Source organism: Schistocerca nitens, chromosome 7, assembly GCF_023898315.1.
Source record: "Schistocerca nitens isolate TAMUIC-IGC-003100 chromosome 7, iqSchNite1.1, whole genome shotgun sequence".
NCBI lineage: Eukaryota > Metazoa > Arthropoda > Insecta > Orthoptera > Acrididae > Schistocerca > Schistocerca nitens.
This window is the reverse complement of record NC_064620.1, coordinates 317810763-317832895: the sequence shown is the minus strand read 5'-3', so window position 1 is coordinate 317832895 and position 22133 is coordinate 317810763. Positions and strand designations below refer to the sequence as shown.

Genomic DNA, 22133 nt, shown 5'->3' with positions numbered 1-22133 from the left:
TCTCCGCGCCTGTTTACCCTGTGCAACCCTATTCGTCTCTGCATAAATACTGCAACCTACATCCGCTTGAAACCCCTCACTGTAGTGAAGCCTTGGTCTCCCTCTACACTTCTGAGCCCCACACTTCCCTATAGTACCAGATTTACTAGGTATTCCTTGATGTCTGTGGGTGTGTCCCATGAAACATTCGTCTCTCTTTTAGTCCAAGTGGTACCATAAATTTCTTTTCTGCATAATTCCAGCCAGTACCTCCTCATTACGTGATCTAGCCATCTAAATTTCAGCACCGTTCTGCAGCCCCACATTTCAAAAACTTCTGTTCTCTTCCTGTCTTAACTGTTTATACTTCTCGTTTCACTTAAGGGCTATACTCCAAATAGATACCTTCAGAAATGATTTCCCAACGCTGCAGTTTATGTTCGATGATAACAGATTTGTTTTTCAGAAACGTTTTTCTCGCTATTGCCAACTTAAACTCGCTTTCCAAATTTCTCCTTTGTTTCCTTTACTGCTTGCTGAATGTATAGATTGAATAATACAAATAGTATGTTACAACGCTATCTCACTGCCTTCCTACCTATTGTTCCTCTTTCACGTCGTCCTACCCGTGGAATTGCAGTCTGATTCCTGTACTAACTTGTCCAGAAATCAGACTGCAGTCCTACGAGTCGATGGACATGAAAGGCAAGCAATAGCTGAGAAGGCAGTGAGCCAGCGTTGTATCATACTCCTGTACAATCTGCACATTTTACTCCCTGTATATTATCCCTGCGGTCTTCAGAATTTCAAAGACCGTCAGTCAGTCATCATTGTTAACAGCTTTCTACGATCTAAAAGTACTATATACGTAGTTTTTCCTTCCTTCACCCTATCTTCTAGTATAAATCGTTTGGTTACGATTGCATCACGCGTTCCTCTATTTATCCGGTACCCAAACTGGACTCTACTCCGAGCGGACTTCTGCCAGAGTTTTATTTCTTTCTGTAAATAATGAAATGAGTAATGATATATGTCTATGCTATAGGGGAACATACTTCGCCTACACAGACTAACGAATTCAAAAGACGGAAAAGCAGAAACTGTGAACAATGTTAATGCTCCGTGGTTTATTAGTAACTCCTCAATCCATAATCCTATTTCAGAAGACGTTCGCTGCATGTCTGCATGATTTTACAGCAAGCTGCTTTACTCGGCAAAAACACGAGTTAGCCAGTTATCCACATATGACGGTCTCAGGAATAAAAGTCCATGGTTGAAACTGTTAACACTACAATAATGTTTTTCTCAGTGCGACGAATTGCATGGAGCGAGGGGCCCTCGGCGGTTGTGTTTCTCCTGTCACTGCTTGCCTCAGTCCGGAACCGCCCGATTGCTACGGTCGCAGGTTCGAATCCTGCCTCGGGCATGGATGTGTGTGATGTCCTTAGGTTAGTTAGGTTTAAGTAGTTCTAAGTTCTAGGGGACTGATGACCACAGATGTTAAGTCCCATAGTGCTCAGAGCCATTTTTTTTGAAGTCGCATTCCGATGGCTCAGCCCTCAGTGGTCACCGATTACCGACTCTAGTCCTACGATTTGTTTCTTTGGCTATTCTTTTTATTTATTTCTATCACTTTTATTTATTTGTTAGCTCCTTAAACTGTCTAAATGCTTATGGTATTACGGTTTTCTGAATTTACTTTCATTGTTTTTCAGCATCACATATTGTCACTCAGCCACTTCCCTCTTAAGAAAAGTAAATTTTATGTTCTTATATTTACCTATTTTTGATGTATTTCATTTTATGCTATAAAAAGTTCTAATTCGTTTTAGTTCCAAAATAGTTGTGTACTTAATTGAAGGTTTTTGCTTAATTGTACATGCATATTTAATTGGATGTGTAGTAGCTACAGCTCACGAATTTACGTCACAAATATATTTTTCGTACCGAAACTGTACCTAAGTGGGCCGCGAACAACTACTCCGTTCAGAGTACGATTCTACCGGCAGTGTGACCTGGTTGCACACTACCACAGGGTCTCCAATTACAAGAAAGGAAGATAATGTACCCAAGGATATTACCAGATGGGAAACAACTGGTACTTATTGTGAACTCTACCATTACTAGGAAAACCTCACCGATGCTATCAGAGGAAGACAGCTACAGTTCTATGGCCATCTGTACAGAATGGACTTCATAGACTGTCCTGTAAGATATTCAAAGTAGTCAACAACAGCAAAGCACTGGATCACTGTGGATCAAGTAAATAGGAACCGTGCAGAAATTCATATTAGGCAATAACTAACAGGGGTGATAATCGTTTAGCTGTTGAGATCAGACCTGTGTCAGCATCAGTTATAGAAGCTTACTACAATGAAATCAGGAAATGCTCCGTGGAACGCAAGACAGAGTTCTGCAGGAAAGCGAAGGAATACTGTGCCAATTTTCTCAAGGCACCAACAAGAAAATAGCTACTAACAAGAAAACACCAGAATGAGAGACAGCAGAACAGCAAAAACACAAGCAATGTGGTGCACAGGTGGCCCAAATTAGTTAGGGAGGAGAAAAAGAGAGAGAGGCCATTCTCTGATTCGTTGTTGCTATTGTAGCAGTCCCGTAAGCCACTAGTTGTTAAACACTTTGTGATTCCCATCTGACTACAAGCGGTGGAAGCTGCTCCTCGGGGTTTCCCAGCCAACAATGCAGTGCGCCTCTCTGTTGCCTTTAGTAGGCGCCGGTGTTGTGAGTCGCTGTCGGTATCGGTGTAGATAAGCGTACCTTGGAGACGGCTCCTGGTGCAGCGGTAGCGGTGGCGGCCGTATAGCAGGTAAGGCACCGGCTGCCTGTATCGGAGTACGTGAAGAGCGGGGCCCGGCGGAGCTTGGAGGCCATGGCGGCGGTACAGCTGGTGTGGAGCGATGGTCCGTGGGTAAGCGTGAACGCGAGACTGGGGCCGCGGACCCGCTCTCTGCCAACAGCTGGTACGGGAGGTGGCGAATGGGGGGGTGGGGTGGGGGGGGGGCGGATAGGGGCCCCTCCTCCTGCTCGCCTAGCGGGCCGCAGCCGCCTCGTCTTGCCCCAGGCGCCCATCACCTGCTGCCACGCGCAACGCGTCGTCCTAGACTCGCCGCGCCACATCCTGCCGTCTGTCTCTGATGGGGGCATTGTACTGTGACTCGTGCCGGGATTGGTATTAGAGTGGTAAAGTGCGATCCTGGAAACCGTAACGGCAGAGGGTTCGGATCCCGGTAAGACAACGAAATTTTTCAGTCTGCCTTCACGCTAGGACTCACCTCTCAGTGATGTGAAGATATGCCAGGAACGACATATGGTTCGGATTCCACGTCAAATTGGAGGTCCCCTCTCCTCGTACTGGATCACACGGGGAGGTTAAGGGCAGAACGCCGCCGAAGTGGTGTACGGTTGAAAGAAAGATCACATTGGCAGCTGTACATCCCTCTTGAGGGACTCCCAGTCAAGCATGCCAAACGAATTAACTTCAAGGGGAGGTTCACTATCTTCGGCCCGAAAAAAGCATGTTCTGGCTCTGAGCACTATGGGACTTAATTTCTAAGGTCATCAGTCCCCTAAAACTTAGAACTACTTAAACCTAACTAACCTAAGGACATCACACACATCCATGCCCGAGGCAGGATTCGAACATGCGACCGTAGAGGTCGCGCGGTTCCAGACTGTAGCGCCTAGAACCGCTCGGCTACTCCGGCCGGCAAAAGCATGCTCGTTGAGAACTTTTTTTCTCAGGATGAGTTATAGACATCAATGTCAAATTTGTTCAAAATGTTTATTGATATTTCCTCTACAAAGTGGATTTTTTTCGACCGGAAATGTCGAAGAGCAAATTCGGAAGTGCCGTCGGAACAAAACAAAATATCGATGTAGACCTCCACGCGCGCTATGTCACAGGTCAGCTGGCTCGTCTTAAATGAAAATTGAGTTGACGATAGCGAAGTCTATATGATTATTTAGGAGTTGTACCTCGCTTAAGTTATTTGGATCAAAGGAAACAAAATGGCGGCCATTTGAAAAAAATAGGGTTTTTTCATCGATTTTTCTTCTTCGTCGGCCAAGTAAAAATATTTATAGTTGATGGATCGGAATAAAAGTGGCACAACTCCTAGAGAATTTAGTTAGCTTCGTCGGAAACAAAGAATCATGCCAATTGATTCAGTAGATTTGAAGTTACCATATCGCGCGATTAAAAAAAAAAAAAAAAGCCATTTCGAGAAAAACGCGTTTGAAGTCTTGACTACATATGAAGGCAATATTAAGCAACTTACGCTCAATCTGCTTTTCCGGGTCCATAAACTAGTCCTTCCTCTTCCTCATAGAGGGCGTTCTGCTCGATCTGGGCCATCCTGCGCTGCTCCAGAGCCGCTCGTACGGCCGGTGACAAGCGGTTTTCGGCCCCTTGAATCCGGTGGTCGTCCGAATGCTTTGCGAACTGCGTCGAATAGAGTCCCAGGGTGCCGTCCATCGTTGTCATGGTCTTGAGAGTTGCTGAATACCCTTCGTTGAAGCTGCTCACTGCCAAGAAAGTCGCAATGTCCACAGTCTTCGCATCAGAATGCAAATGCTTGGGGTCTAAGTTCCAAAGACACGCGTTCGAATTTTCATTTGAATTTTGTATGTTTCCTCCAAAGCACCGGTACAATAACTCGTCCTCCGAAAGAAAAAAAAAACTGGTGCGTGAAAAAGGCCAATTTCAGGTAAGTGCATTTTTTTTCTTTAACCGCGGATAACAAACATTTTCGTTCCGTATTCGGAAAAACCGTTTAAGGAGGGGGGGGGGAATTCTAAACACTTTTATGGATCCAAAAATGCAATTTAAAAAAATCGATTTTTTGAACCAAAAGATAGTAAACATCTCCTTAAACCATTGGCTTATACAGCCGGCTCACTGACGGTCGCAGGATTCGAGTCCGAAACTACATAGTCGGCTGTGACACCGGTCGAGCACTTACAGCTTCTTCTTAGTGTTTGTTCTTCTCTGTTAATAGATGGAATGTCATGTTGCAAACCATTGGAAAGCTTAGAAATCAATCTATTTAGCGGTGTATAACACACTTTATTTCTTTAGATATTTAGCGAATTATAAGCAATCGTTTTCAGGTTTTGTTAAGTTTATCCCCCTAATCCCATCAAGAAACAACTCCTCAGGAAATGTGTAATGTGCAAAGCAAGTAAGAAGAAAAGTGGTAAATAACATTAGTATGAGAAATGCCTGGTGGCGCTGCTCATACTTCTATTTTTTCAGGTACACCACACCGAGAAAAACTTGTGAAACAGTATTATCTTCACTGCTCAGCACTTCAGTAAATAATAAGAATAGATTTATAACGAACTCCTATAACAAAATTAAGTAATTTTGAGAAAAGTGTGTACGACAAAATATGCAGATTTTTATAAATTTAAATAGTAAATATAGGCTCGTCTGTAGAGAAACATATTAATAAGTCAGTAGCCTAGTAAGACTCGTGAGCTGCCTTCTGTAACAACGGCAATTTTAATGATGCAATAAACAAGACAGCAGAAGACTTGGAAGAGTGACTGAACGCAATGGATCGTGTATTGAAAAAAGACAATAAGAACAACAAAGTAAAAGAAAGTGCAATGGGTGTAGTCCAGTTAAACCAAGCCACGCTGAGGCAATTAGATTAAGAATTGACACGCTAAAAGTAGGCAGTGCGTTTTGCTGTTTGCACAGCAAAATAAATGATGACGCCGAAGCAGAGAGGATACGAAATGCAGACGGCCTATATTTAGAAAAGAGTTTCTGACTACGAGGAATTTCGTAACATCTAATATAAAGCTGAAGTGATGGTTACATGGAATAACTAATGATGAGGTACTGAATAAAATTGGCAAAAACTGAAATCTATGGCAGAAACTGACCAAAAGGAGGGTTCAATCGAGAGGGTATATTCTGAGGCATCGAATCTTCAATTCGATAATGCACGAATGTGTGGTGAGTAGGTGCATGTGTGGGAGAATGGCATTGGGAGATCAATGGATAATCACAGTAAGCAGGTTCAAATGTACACTACTGCCCATTAAAATTGCTACACCAAGATGAAATGCAGATGATAAACGGGTATTCATTGGACAAATATATTATACTAGAACTGACATGTGATTACATTTTCACGCAATTTGGGAGCATAGATCCTGAGAAACCAGTACCCAGAACAACCACCTTTGGCCGTAATAACGGCCTTGATACGCCTGGGCATTGAATCAAACGGAGCTTGGATGGCGTGTACCGGTACAGCTGCCCATGCAGCTTCAACACGATACCACAGTTCATCAAGAGTAGTGACTGGCGTATTGTCACGGGCCAGTTGCTCGGCCACCATTGACCATACGTTTTCAATTGGTGAGAGATCTGGAGAATGTGCTGGCCAGGGCAGCAGTCGAACATTTTCTGTATCGAGAAAGGCTCGTACAAGACCTGCAACATGCGTCGTGCATTATCTTGCTGAAATGTAGGGTTTCGCAGGGATCGAATGAAGGGTAGAGCCACGGGTCGTAACAAATGTGAAATGTAACGTCCACTGTTCAAAGTGCAGTCAATGTGAACAAGATGTGAGCGAGACGTGTAACCAATGGCACCCCATACCATCACGCCGGATGATACGCCAGTATGGCGTTGACGGATACACGCTTGCAATGTGCGTTCACCGCGATGTCGCCAAACACGGATGCGACCATCATGATGCTGTAAACACAACCTGGATTCATCCGAAAAATGACGTTTTGCTATTCGTGCACCCATGTTCGTCGTTGAGTACACCATTGCAGGCGCTCTTGTCTGTGATTCAGCGTCAAGGGTAACCGCAGCCATGGTCTCTGAGCTGATAGTCCATGCTGCAGTATACTTCGTCGAACTGTTCGTGTAGATGGTTGTTGTCTTGCAAACGTCCCCATCTGTTGACTCAGGGATCGAGACGTGGCTGCACAATCCGTTACAGCCATGCGGATAAGATGCCTATCATCTCGACTGCTAGTGATATGAGGCTGTTGGGATCAAGCACGGCGTTCCGTATTACCCTCCTGAACAACCCACCGATTCCATATTCTGCTAACAGTCATTGGATCTCGACCAACGCTAGCAGCAATGTCGCGATACGAAAACCGCAATCGCGATAGGCTACAATCCGACCTTTATGTAAGTGGGAAACGTGATGGTGCGCATTTCTCCTCCTTACACGAGGCATCACAACAACGTTTCACCAGGCAACGCCGGTCAACTGCTGTTTGTGTATGAGAAATCGGTTGGAAGCTTTCCTCATGTCAGCACGTTGTGCGTGTTGCCACTGGCGTCAACCTTGTGTGAATGCTCTGAAAAGCTAATCATTTGCATATCACAGCGTCATCTTCGTGGTGTAGCAATTTTAATGGCCAGTAGTGTATGTAAGTTGAAATAGTTATATAGAGATGAAGAGGCTTGTATAACGCAGAGTAGCACGGAGAGCCGCATCAGATCAGTCCCTGTACTGAAAACAACAGCAGTAATAATAATAGTAATAATAATAATGAAACTTCCTGGCAGATTAAAACTGTGTGCCCGACCGAGACTCGAACTCGAAGTTTCATATCAGCGCACACTCCGCTGCAGAGTGAAAATCTCATTCTGGAAACGTCCCTCAGGCTGTGGCTAAGCCATGTCTCCGCAGTATCCTTTCTTTCAGGAGTGCTAGTTCTGCAAGGTTCGCAGGAGAGCTTCTGTAAAGTTTGGAAGGTAGGAGACGAGATACTGGCAGAAGTAAAGCTGTGAGGACCGGGCGCGAGTCGTGCTTCGGTAGCTCAGATGGTAGAGCACTTGCCCGCGAAAGGCAAAGTTCCCGATTTCGAGTCTCGGTCGGGCACACAGTTTTAATCTGTCAGGAAGTTTCATATCAGCACACACCCCGCTGCAGAGTGAAAATCTCATTCTGGTAATAATAATAATAATATGCCCAGCTGGTTTTGATGAAGTTTCTCCAGATATTATGGAGTTACGTTAAAACATGCATACATGCATTTAAGGATGCTTGCATAGATATATGCTTTATCTTGACTTAGCCATACGTAATGCAAGCTGGCAATAACTACATCAAATGTGAAAATTTTTTCATTCATTCTTGCCTCGTTGCAGTTACTCAACGGTCACACTGATTTTGTTCTGTCTTAACATCTATTATTGACATGCATAAGCTTTCTAACGCTGTGTGTTTTCCTCTTTCGCAGGTGAGTACAGCTGCCGATGTTCAAGAGAGCGCCGTTAGCGTGGTAAGTAGCTCAATGCATGCAGACGTAGCTCTTTGCTTGTCGCCTGCTCTCTGTGAGACATTTTCATTGGTTGTACGCACTTCACAGTTTCTGCTGAAGTTACTACATACAAAGTATAAAAAAAGAAACTTTCATCGTAGTCTTATTTAGTTCGCGCCAAAAGTAAATTATCTGATCGACCATTAGACACAAACTTAACTCCCACTAGAACTTGAATTTATCGTGTGGTGACCTCATGAAGCGAGGGGTGTACTAATGCCATTGTAATCTCTGTCAGTATGGATTCTTACGATATTGCAGTGCCTGTGTTTGTGAGAAGTACGACGCCCTGTTCCTTCGGTCAGGGATGCATGCATGCATGTCCGAAGAAACAGGCACTGCAGCGACTACAGCTGTTACGGAATTCAGGAAAAGCGTTCTCAGTTGCGAATACGAGCAACTTCCAACTATTGAATGGAATGACGCCCATGAAAGTTTGAACCGGACCACGACTCGAACCCAGTTTTCCCGCTTGACGCTAGCAATCCCGTTAACCACTTCAGCTATTCGTGCAAGCTTCACAGCCAGGCCCAAACTGCCATATGTCGTCACCCATATGTCACTAATCCGCACTCTTACACTTTCTGCAATTCCTGTACATGGGAGACATTTTTAACCATATGTCGCTAGCCTGGTATACAGGGTGGTCCATTGATCGTGACCGGGCCAAATATCTCTCGAAATAAGGGTCAAACGAAAAAACTACAAAGAACGAAACTTGTCTAGCTTGAAGGGAGAAACCAGATGGCACTATGGTTGGCCCGCTAGATGGCGCTGCCACAGATCAAACGGGTATCAATTGCGTTTTTTTAAAAGGAACCCCCAATTTTTATTACATATTCGTGTAGTACGCGAAGAAATATGAATGTTTTAGTTGGACCACTTTTTTCGCTTTGTGATAGATGCTGCTGTAATAGTCACAAACATATGGCTCGCAATTTTAGACGGACAGTTGGTAACAGGTAGGTTTTTTAAATTAAAGTACAGAACGTAGGTAGGTTTGAACATTTTATTTCGATTGCTCCAGTGTGATATGTGTACCATTGTGAATTTAAAATTTCTGAGAACGCATGCTGTTACAGCGTGATTACCTGTAAATACCACATTAATGCAATAACTGCTCAAAATGATGTCCGTCAGCCTCAGTGCATTTGGCAATACGTGTAATGACATTCCTCTCAACTGCGAGTAGTTCGCCTTCCGTAATGTTCGCACATGCAGTGACAATGCGCTGACGCATGTTGCCAGGCGTTGTCGGTGGACCACGATAGCAAATATCCTTCAACTTACCCCACAGAAAGAAATCCGGGGACGTCAGATCCGGTGAATGTGCGGGCCATCCACAACGACCAATCCACCTGTCATGAAATATGCTATTCTATACCGCTTCAACCGCACGCGAGCTATGTGCCAGATATCCATCATGTTGAAAGTACATCGCCATTCTGTCATGCAGTGAAACATCTTGTAGTAACATCGGTAGAACATTACGTACACTGGACTCGAATTCGGGAGGACGACGGTTCAATCCCGCGTCCGGCCATCCTGATTTAGGTTTTCCGTGATATCCCTAAATTGCTCCAGGCAAATGCCCGGATGGTTCTTCTGAAAGGGCACGGCCGACTTCCTTCCCCGTCCTTCCCTAATCCGATGAGACTGATGACCTCGCTGTTTGATCTCTCCCCAAACCAACCAACCAACCAACAAACATTACGTAGGAAATCAGCATACATTACACCATTTAGATTGCCATCGATAAAATGGGGGCCAATTATCCTTCTTCCCAGAATACCGCACCATACATTAACCCGCCAAGGTCGCTGATGTTCCACTTGTCGCAGCCATCGTGGATTTTTAGTTGCCCAATAGTGCATATTATGCCGGTTTACGTTACCGCTGTTGGTGTATGACGCTTCGTTGCTAAATATAGCGCGTGCAAAAAATCTGTCATCGTCCCGTAATTTCTCTTGTGCCCAGTGGCAGAACTGTACACGACGTTCAAAGTCGTCGCCATGCAATTCCTGGTGCATAGAAATATGGTATGGGTGGAATCGATGTTGATGTAGCATTCTCAACACCGACGTTTTTGAGATTCCAGATTCTCGCGCAGTTTGTCTGCTACTGATGTGAGGATTAGCCGCGACAGCAGCTAAAACACCTACTTGGGCGTCATAATTTGTTGCAGATCGTGGTTGACGTTGCACATATGGCTGAACACTTCCTGTTTCCTTAAATAACGTAACTATCCGGCGAACGGTCCGGACACTTGGGTGATGTCGTCCATGATACTGAGCAGCATACATAGCACACGCCCGTTCGCCCGTTGGGCATTTTGATCACAATAGCCATACATCAACACGATTTCGACCTTTTCCGCAATTGGTAAACGGTCCATTTTAACACGGGTAATGTATCTTGAAGTAAATACCGTCCGCACTGGCGGAATGTTACGTGATACCACGTTTGTGACTATTACAGCGCCATCTATCACAAAGCGACACAAGTGGTCCAACTGAAAGAGCAGAAAGGTGGAAGGGATACGTAGAGGGTCTATACAAGGACGGTGTACTGGAGGGCAATATTGTGGAAATGGACGTAGATGAAGAGGAAATGGGACATATGCTATTCCGTGACAAGTTTGACAGATCTCTGAAAGACCTGAGTCATAACAAGACCCTAGGGGTAGACAACATTCCATTAGAACTACTGATAGCCATGGGAGAACCAGCCCTGACAAAGCTCTACCATCTGATAAGCAAGATGTATGAGACAGGCGAAATACTCTCAGACTTCAAGAAGAATATAATTATTGCAATCCCACGGAAGATAGGTGTTTGCAGGTGTGAAAATTCCCGAACTATTAGTATTTTGCAGTCGTGACTTATTAAACTAACGCGAATTCTTTACAGACGAATGAAAAACTGGTAGAAGCCGACCTTGGGCAAGATCAGTTTGGATTCCGTAGAAGTGATTGGAACACATGAGGCAATAGTGACCCTACGACTTATCTTAGAAGATAGACTAAGGAAATGCAAATCCACGTTTCAGGGATTTGTAGACTTAGAGAATGCTTTTGACAGTGTTGACTGGAGTACTCTCTTTCAAATTCTGAAGGTGGCAGGAGTAAAATACAGAGAGCAAAAGGCTATTTGCAATTTGTACATAAAGTAGATGGCAGCTATATGTGTCGAGGCACATCAAAGGGAAGCAGTGATTAGGAAGGGAGTGAGACAGTGTTGCAGCCTATCCCCAGTGTTAAAAAATGGTTGAAATGGCTCTGAGCACTATGTTACTTAACATCTATGGTCATCAGTCCCCTAGAACTTAGAACTACTTAAACCTAACTAACCTAAGGACATCACACAACGCCCAGCCATCACGAGGCAGAGAAAATCCCTGAAACCGCCGGGAATCGAACCCGGGAACCCCAGAGTTATTCAGTCCATATATTGAGCAAGCAGGAAAGGAAACAAAAGAAAAATTTGGAGTAGAAATTGCAGTCCATGGAGAAGAAATAAAAACTTTGAGGTTCGCCGATGACATTGTAATTGTGTCAGAGACAGCAAAGGACCTGGAACAGCATCTGAACGGAATGTACAGACCTTGAAAGGAGGATATAAGATGAAAATCAACAAAAGCAAAACGAGGATAATGGAATGTAGTCGAATTAAATCAGCTGATGCTGAGGGAATTAGATAAGGAAGTGAAACACTCCACTAGGATGCGGTGCAGGTCTCCCGCATCTTTCCCCTACGCTCTCTAACGGTGTATGGGACTTCATCATCATTTGTTGGAGTGTAGCCATGTATGAAAGTGAATAGCTCAGACAAGAAGAGAATAGAGGCTTTCGAAATGTGGTGCTACAGAAGAATGCTGAAGGTTAGATGGATAGATCAGGTAACTGATTCTGAATAGAATTTGGGAAAAGAGGAATTTGTGGCACAACTTGACTAGAAGAAGGGGTCGGTTGGTAGGACATGTTCTGAGGCATCAAGGGATAACCAATCTACTGTTGGAGGACAGTGTGGAGGGTAAAAAACGTAGAGGGAGGCCAAGAGATGAATACACTAAGCAAATTGAGGAGGCTGTAGATTGCAGTAGGTACTTCGAGATGAAGCAGCTTGCACAGGATAGACTAGCATGGAGAGCTGCATCAAACCAGTCTCTGGAATGAAGACAACAACAAAAACAACAACAACAACAACAACAACAACTGTGCGAATTGTCTGACCTATATAGATGCTGCCGTATTCGGAAGGGATACTATAAACACAAGGCACAGAAAGAGCTGAGTCATCTTTAACAGGGAGCAACATATCTCGTATCTTGGGGGCGGGCTGGAACATTGGTCTCAGTCCACGTCTGTACAGTACACGTCCTGTCATCCCACAGTATGGCAGGAAAGCAACCGGTTTGGCGTCTTCGACCGATTCACAAGGCGTCCTTCTTCGCTGGCACCTGAAAGCGTTTGCAACGTCTCTCTTGTTATAACCATTTTCTCTGAACAGAAGTCTCAAGTACTGGAATTCAGACTGCAGGTGGTCGTCGTCAGTAATAACTTTTGCTCTGTGTATTAATCGAGTTCAGGACCGCTTTCCTGTACAGGGTGGTGAAAACTAACGGCGTTCAAGTATCGATCAGTGTGCGTCGGTTTCCTATACACTGCATGACCAGGCCGGCATCCTACCTTCCGCGCAACTAAAACATCCAAGAACGTTAACTTGCCATCCTTCTCGATCTCAATGGTAACTTTAATGTGGAGATAGACACTACTCATGTTATCGACGAATTGTTGCAGTGTATTTTCACCGTGAGACTAAATCAGGTAGATGTTATCGACGTATCTTACGAAGCAAGATGGATGCGACGCCGTCGAGTTCAGAGCGACTGCTGGAGACATTGGTGAGCCCATTGCTGGGTCTTTGTTAAAATTGTTGCTGATCAAGGATTTGGATGCCGGAAGGAAGCAACGACGAATACTTATAGGGAGGCGGAAGCGACAGTTCGATGTGGCGCCGGGCCCCCTAGCGCCACCTGACGTCATTCGGTCTCGCTGTGGGCCAGTGCCAGAGGCCACAATCGTGGCTACAAAAGCGGGAAACCGTGTCCCGTGCAGTCAGTAGTTTTACTTCTGACGACGATGGCAGGGATGGCCATTTAAAACTCGTGAATTGTATTCGAATTGACGCTGCTTGAAAACGGAGATTTTATTCGTGTGTCGTATGTGTCGCGCGCTGTGTGGGTGGGTATATCTGTGGGTGTATATGTGCGAGTGTGGGTGTATGTGAGTGTGCCTGTTTGAAATCTCATTACAAAAGTGGCAGTCAGATGAAGACGAGACACATGGAAAAAATGTAAGTAAACTGTTCCATTTCAAAAGTAATCGTCATAAGCGTTGATACGTTTATTCCACTGTGACACAAGTCCGTCAGTGCCTTCACGGAAAAATGTTTGCTGCTGTCTACGAAACCAAGATTGTACCCATGGTGCACCTCTTTGTCCGAAGCAAATCGACGGCCACGAATGTCTTTCTTCAGGACTACCAAAATATGAGAATCTCATGGGGAAGGGGGGAAACTTCTGCAGCCTACTCGAAACAGCCTTGCAACAAAATACCCGCCAACATGTTTACTACATTTATCCGTCTGCGTCGTTTTCATTTGGCTGGTACATACATTACTTTGTTTTAGCTCTCCTTGACTTTATACTTTCGGATTAATGTACTATTCATCATTGACAAGCAATTCGATTTAACTTTTTGATACACTGTTTGTTAGGACGGTCTGCATGGGCACATTAAGAAAAATAAATAAAATTAAAAAACTATAAAAACTTTGCAAAAACACTCTATTCAGTACTGCTCAACAAATAAATTGTATGAATTTGATGTGAAGAGAAGTCCCTAAACAGGTTAGAATGTCCCAAATTTTTGAGTATATACACTGATGAAAACTTGAAGTGGAAGAAACGCGTTAATTTGCTGCTCTAACAATAAAGTTTATATACTTTTGCTCTTCGTATAATTGGTGATCTTGGGAACTAGAGAATCAGCCTTCTAACATTTTTTGCGTATTTTCACTCATTAAAATCTTGTACACTACACCCGGGAAACTGGGGTTGTAAAACGATGACGATGATGGAAGTCTTATATAAAAAAATTGGGTAGCTTATCACTTGGAAATAAAGTGCTGATTGCACAAAATCGAGCAGAAAGGAAATGCGCGATATTCACTTACAGCCATCTTCTAGGTACTTCTTCAAGGATTTAGGTATTTTAATTGCACCAATACACATTTTCGCTAGTAAAAATCGTCATACAAATAATCTCTATAGATAAAAGGAATCGTCCTCATTGACAGATTCATCATCATCCATCCCAAACCGCTAAGGATAGAAGCATGACATTTGGGAAGGGCGTTGATATTGTATTGTAAGCGTCGTTTAAGGAGGGATTTTTTGAAATTACGCCCCTAAGGGGGTGAAGTAGGACATGAAAAGATTTTTGAAAATATGCTGCTTTGAGGGCTACTTTGAAGCTGCATCTACGAAAATTGATATTGGGTTTCTTGGTCAGAAATAAAGAAATAAGTGATTCAGCATTTTTGGAAATTTATCCTGTATGAGGGAGAAATAATGGCTAGAAGTTTTTTAAAATAAATTGTATTAAAAAACTACTAAAACATTCTTAAATCTACGCCTATGAAAATTGGTATTTGACCTCATGGTTACAAATAAAAAATACATGTTTTATTATATTTGGAAATTGGATTCCTAAGCGAGTGACATAGGAGATGAAAATTCTTACAAAAATATTTCACACTGAAAGAACCTTTCAAGCAAAGTCTGCAAAAATTTGAATTTGGCTTTTCATTTAAAAATAAAAAATACGCGTGTCAATTTTTTGGAAAGTCACCCCCAAGGGGAATGAAATAGGTGCTAAAAATATTTCATTATGAAAAGCATTTTTAAAGCTAAATCTAAGAAAATTTGTATTTGTCATCTCACTTGGAAAAAAAGTGTTTCAGTGATTCTGGAAATCCTACCACTGAGGAGGTGAAATAGTGGATAGAATTTCTTATGAAAATATTTCGTTATAATAGAACATATTTAAATCTAAATCTATGAAAATTGATATTTGATATCTCAAGAAATATGTCGTTTTCTATGGAAACATCGCTACAAGTACCCAAAAAGCAGGATTATTAACAAGGACCTCAGACTCCAGCTACCAGAATCGTATTTTGGTCACAAGTACCTCTGGAAAACAGCGTGCCTGTATGGTTTTAATTAGAGTTAGAAATTTAGATTATGCTGCAGTCTGTAAACAACATAAAAATTCGGTCATAGAAAAACAATACTGTCTATGCGAACGAAGCAGCGGGCGATAAAATAGTCTGATGATTTGCGCACGGTAGCGTTGTTTCCTTCAGAAGGCAAGCATTATCACTACTAGTCGCTATTACAACTGTCAGTAACAGAAAGAAGTTCAGACACATCAACAAAAATATTTGATTGTTTATCGAATAACGGTAAATTCTCTGACAGGAAGAAAAACAAGTTTCTAAATCTAACCTAAAGTCATTTAATATGGACAAATCCTGTTTTACAGACGATTTTCATTTCAGAACTGGTAGTTGGCATAAAGAAATCTAATTTTTAGTGTAACTGCATGAATAGAATAAAAAATGTGTTCATTAGTGCTAAAATCAGAGCGGCATGTCATTAAATAACTTGCAAATGGCCATCATATAGTTATAGACTGAAACTAATCATGTAAACTGCGCCGTTCCACGCCATTTCAATAAATAATTGGTTCAAATGATCTATGGAACATGTAACCAACTAACCAACTGTCGAACGGTCACAATATTACCAGTCCCGCCAGTAGAATCGAGCTGTAGTTCTTGATCCATAGCATGTCTATAGGTAATATATTGATTACGCTACGGTATCGATGAATAACACATTTGAATGTATCTCTTCTCTTGTACACGGCGTATGTAATACTATTGCTCCACTGCGGGGTATTTTCCCTTCATCCCATAGTGAAATTACTAGTCTTAGTTGGAACTGTACTGACTGTCACATTGCTTAAACAGCTTCACTGAATTAGTGTCTGTACTCGGTAATTTGTTGTTGTTCAGTCTATTGAAAGCAGTTATTACTACTTCCAGAATTGCTGGGCCACTATTTTCGTCTGAATAAATTATTGTCTATGGGGTCTGTTGGTATCATTCTGGAGTTCAGAAGCACCGGTGCCATCTTTCACAGATCTCTTTCTCCTCGCTTAACGATTTTCTCTGTTTCATCCTTTACCAAGGTAGTGCAACCACTGAAGGGTTTCTGGGCATCATTTACTTTCTTACAAAATTCCTCGCCTCATTCTGGTTCCTCAGAAGCTCCTGTTCTTTGACATTTGCTTTCATCTACTCTTACTTTTTTCGTTGAAGTTCCGATGTAAAATAAATTTGTTCATTTTTAAAGTTTCCTTGTAGTGTATAACAGTGGTTCCGGGCCCACGCTGATCTGTTTTGTACCTCCATAACTGACTGGGTAAGACAGTTCGAAGGTTGAAGGAAGGCAAGGGCATACCAGCTGCGAGAGCTATTCGGAAAGCAAGATCCGACCGATCGAAAAATGGAAAATACAGCGAAAAACAAAAATGTTTTATTTGCAACAGTTTGCTACACCTTGCAGCTATTTCTCCATATAGTCGCCACCACGACTTAGACATATGTCGTAACGTTTTACCAGTTTTCCAATGCCCTCGTCACAGAAGGCTTTCCACTTCTCTACGCTGGTCTGCAGTTCGCTGTCTGTGGCTAAATATTGTCTTAATAGCCAGCGATTTGTATGGGTAGAAATGAACCTACTGGACCTTAATTTCCGAACAGCCATCGTATTATAGGGCCATGCCTAGTTAAGCATTGCAATTTTCAAACCAATTTCGGGATGAGGACAGCTTTATCTTTTTGCTGTGTAAGGAGGTAATACCCAAGTGTCGACCTTTGGAAACAGTTCGTCGTCGAAGTCCGTTTTGTGCTAGTGAAAGAAGAGGTGTACGAAGATAATCTGAAACATTATCCTGGTGGCGCCGTCCAGTAGCTACGTGGGTACGGAGAGGGAAAGCGCAGTGTCGTATGGAAAGTGTGAGAACAAGTGTCCGCACCGGCGCGGGAAACTGCCCTGTGAAGCGAGCTTTCAGTCTGCGCGATTTTATAAAACTGCTCCAGCCAGATATTCACAACACTCACTGCGAATTCTGCGGTTTTAACAAAGGACAGAAAAATGAGAAGAATGTGTTGATCTTGCAACATGAATGTCTCTGGTTATTTGTCCAATACTGGGACTACCACAAACGTCTATTCTGTTTGCTGCATTGAGTGACTGCTTTCACTAACAAGTAAGAGCGGCTATATGTAGTTTTATTTTAGATGGGTAGGACCAACATTCCCGTTATGTTCGAATATAGTACTAATGATATGCTGCTTGATTTAGTCACGTCCATTAAATATCTAGACGTAACATTGCGAAATGACCTGATGCGGGACGAGCACATGCATTGTCTGATGGAAAGTACCATGACAGCTATTAGTGAACATCAGTACGGGGTGTGTCTACCCTCCGGGTTTACAACGGCTTGATCTCTGCTGGGGACGCTTGAAAAGAATTCTGTGAATGTTTTTGGGGGAATGGCAGCCCATTTTTCGTCAAGAACCGAAACCATTGATGATAGTGATGTTTGACGATGGGGCCTGAAGCGAAGTCGTCGTTATAATTAATCCGAAAGGTTTCCATTTGGGTCAATGGGCAAGTCAGTCCCTTTCAGGAATGTTATTGTCCACAGACTGCTGCCTTGCAGATTCTGCTTTATGACAGAATGCATAGTGATGCTGATATAAGAAGCAATCAAATGAAAGCGAGAGAGATGGAGAAAAAAGTAAACTGTTTATTGTTTCAAAAGTAATGGTCACAACTGTTAATCAGTCTATCTCACTGAGAGACAAGACAGTTGGTGCCCACATGGAAAAATGTTTGTAGTTGCCCATGGAACCATGATTGTACCCACGCGCTCAGCTCTTCGTCCGAAGCAAATCTACAGCCAAGAATGTCTTTCCTCAGGGTTCTAAAAATACGGAAATCGTATGGGGAGAGATGAGGACTGTATCGAGTATGTGTAAGGGCTTCCCAGCGAAACTTCTGCAGCGTAGTCGGAACAAACTTGGTAACCTGTGGGCGGAAACTTCGTTGGCAGGTTGTTTGGACTACAATGCAGAAGTTTTGTTGGGAAGCCTTCCGCATTTAGTGTTTTTATTTTTTATTTTTTTAAAGCGCAGTAAGAGGACTACATTAGAGGACTACATCGTAACCACAAAAAGCCCCCCCATAAAATAACGCCAACTACTCCGTACTTCCCTGTTGGCAGTGCACACCAGTTCACACGTCGCCGGGCAACGTTCTCCATGCATTCGCCAAACCCAACCGTTTCATCGAATGATAACAGAGTATAGCGTGATTCATAACTCCAAATGACTCGTTTCCAGTCATCCACTATCCACCGGCATCGCTCCTTACACCACCTCAAACGTCGCTTAGCATTGACTACAGGAATGTGTCTCTCATGAGGAGCTGTTCGACCATTGAACCCCATTCTTTTTAACTCACTACGCACAGTCACTGCTGGTAGCATTTAGGAACTCACGAGTGATTCCTTCCGCTGATTTCATGCGATTTTTATATCCAGGTCTTCGCAATGGTCGACGGTCCCTGCCCGTCAATTCATGATATCTGACTGGTCTTGATATAGCTGTGGTTGTTTCTTTGCGTTTCCACTTTACAGTCACAACAACAACAGACGACTTGGTCACCTTCAGAAGGGTTGAAATTTTATGTTAGATTTGTTATTCTACATCTACATCTACATCTATACTCCGCGAGCCACCTTACGGTGTGTGGCGGAGGGTACTTATTGTACCACTATCTGATCCCCCCTTTCCTGTTCCATTCACGAATTGTGCGTGGGAAGAACGACTGCTTGTAAGTCTCCGTATTTGCTCTAATTTCTCGGATCTTTTCGTTGTGATCATTACGCGAGATATATGTGGGCGGTAGTAATATGTTGCCCATCTCTTCCCGGAATGTGCTCTCTCGTAATTTCGATAATAAACCTCTCCGTATTGCGTAACGCCTTTCTTGAAGTGTCCGCCACTGGAGCTTGTTCAGCATCTCCGTAACGCTCTCGCGCTGACTAAATGTCCCCATGACGAATCGCGCTGCTTTTCGCTGGATCATGTCTATCTCTTCTATTAATCCAACCTGGTAAGGGTCCCATACTGATGAGCAATACTCAAGAATCGGACGAACAAGCGTTTTGTAAGCTACTTCTTTCGTCGATGAGTCACATTTTCTTAGAATTCTTCCTATGAATCTCAACCTGGCGCCTGCTTTTCCCACTATTTGTTTTATGTGATCATTCCACTTCAGATCGCTCCGGATAGTAACTCCTAAGTATTTTACGGTCGTTACCGCTTCCAATGATTTACCACCTATGGCATAATCGTACTGGAATGGATTTCTGCCCCTATGTATGCGCATTATATTACATTTATCTACATTTAGGGAAAGCTGCCAGCTGTCGCACCATTCATTAATCCTCTGCAGGTCTTCCTGGAGTACGTACGAGTCTTCTGATGTTGCTACTTTCTTGTAGACAACCGTGTCATCTGCAAATAGCCTCACGGAGCTACCGATGTTGTCAACTAAGTCATTTATGTATATTGTAAACAATAAAGGTCCTATCACGCTTCCTTGCGGTACTCCCGAAATTACCTCTACATCTGCAGATTTTGAACCGTTAAGAATGACATGTTGTGTTCTTTCTTCTAGGAAATCCTGAATCCAATCACAAACCTGGTCCGATATTCCGTAAGCTCGTATTTTTTTCACTAAACGTAAGTGCGGAACCGTATCAAATGCCTTCCTGAAGTCCAGGAATACGGCATCAATCTGCTCGCCAGTGTCTACGGCACTGTGAATTTCTTGGACAAATAGGGCGAGCTGAGTTTCACATGATCTCTGTTTGCGGAATCCATGTTGGTTATGATGAAGGAGATTTGTATTATCTAAGAACGTCATAATACGAGAACATAAAACATGTTCCATTATTCTACAACAGATTGACGTAAGAGAAATAGGCCTATAATTATTCGCATCTGATTTATGACCCTTCTTGAAAATGGGAACGACCTGCGCTTTCTTCCAGTCGCTAGGTACTTTACGTTCTTCCAGAGATCTACGATAAATTGCTGATAGAAAGGGGGCAAGTTCTTTAGCATAATCACTGTAGAATCTTACGGGTATCTCGTCTGGTCCGGATGCTTTTCCGCTACTAAGTGATAGCAGTTGTTTTTCAATTCCGATGTCGTTTATTTCAATATTTTCCATTTTGGCGTCCGTGAGACGGCTGAAGTCAGGGACCGTGTTACGATTTTCCGCAGTGAAACAGTTTCGGAACACTGAATTCAGTATTTCTGCCTTTCTTCGGTCGTCCTCTGTTTCGGTGCCATCGTGGTCAACGAGTGACTGAATAGGGGATTTAGATCCGCTTACCGATTTTACATATGACCAAAACTTTTTAGGGTTCTTGTTTAGATTGTTTGCCAATGTTTTATGTTCGAATTCGTTGAATGCTTCTCTCATTGCTCTCTTTACGTTCTTTTTCGCTTCGTTCAGCTTTTCCTTATCAGCTATGATTCGACTACTCTTAAACCTATGATGAAGCTTTCTTTGTTTCCGTAGTACCTTTCGTACATGATTGTTATACCACGGTGAATCTTTCCCCTCGCTTTGGACCTTAGTCGGTACGAACTTATCTAAGGCGTACTGGACGATGTTTCTGAATTTTTTCCATTTTTGTTCCACATCCTCTTCCTCAGAAATGAACGTTTGATGGTGGTCACTCAGATATTCTGCGATTTGTGCCCTATCACTCTTGTTAAGCAAATATATTTTCCTTTCTTTCTTGGCATTTCTTATTACACTTGTAGTCATTGATGCAACCACTGACTTATGATCACTGATACCCTCTTCTACATTCACGGAGTCGAAAAGTTCCGGTCTATTTGTTGCTATGAGGTCTAAAACGTTAGCTTCACGAGTTGGTTCTCTAACTATCTGCTCGAAGTAATTCTCGGACAAGGCAGTCAGGATAATGTCACTAGAGTCTCTGTCCCTGGCTCCAGTTCTGATTGTGTGACTATCCCATTCTATACCTGGTAGATTGAAGTCTCCCCCTATTACAATAGTATGATCACGAAACTTCTTCACGACGTTCTGCAGGTTCTCTCTGAGGCGCTCAACTACTACGGTTGCTGATGCAGGTGGTCTATAGAAGCATCCGACTATCATATCTGACCCACCTTTGATACTTAACTTAACCCAGATTATTTCACATTCGCATTCGCTAATAACTTCACTGGATATTATTGAATTCTTTACTGCTATAAATACTCCTCCACCATTGGCGTTTATCCTATCCTTGCGGTATATATTCCATTCTGTGTCTAGGATTTCGTTACTGTTCACTTCCGGTTTTAACCAACTTTCCGTTCCTAATACTATATGCGCACTATTTCCTTCAATAAGCGATACTAATTCAGGAACCTTGCCCTGGATACTCCTGCAGTTTACCAATATTACGTTAACTTTTCCTGTTTTTGGTCTCTGAGGACGGACGTTCTTTATCAACGATGATGATGTTCTCTCTGGTAAGCCGTCAGGTATTTTATCGTTTCGCCCAAGGGGGGGGTCCCTCTAACCTAAAAAAC

At 43.0% G+C, this 22133-nt stretch overlaps 2 protein-coding genes across 4 annotated transcripts in view; one reads left to right on the top strand and one right to left on the bottom strand.

Moving 5' to 3' along the window:
• The window catches only part of LOC126194678 (protein phosphatase 1 regulatory subunit 14C), a 940541-nt gene extending 937634 nt beyond the window's left edge, over positions 1-2907 (bottom strand). For both annotated transcript variants that reach the window (XM_049932878.1, XM_049932879.1), the window contains exon 1: positions 2758-2907. In XM_049932878.1, coding sequence (XP_049788835.1) covers positions 2758-2871 — 114 coding nt within the window. In that variant the 5' untranslated portion in view covers positions 2872-2907. The remainder of the gene's footprint in view (positions 1-2757) is intronic.
• LOC126194676 (uncharacterized) overlaps positions 1-22133 on the top strand; it is a 660760-nt gene that overhangs the window by 345823 nt on the left and 292804 nt on the right. The gene's annotated exons all lie outside the window — the stretch shown is intronic.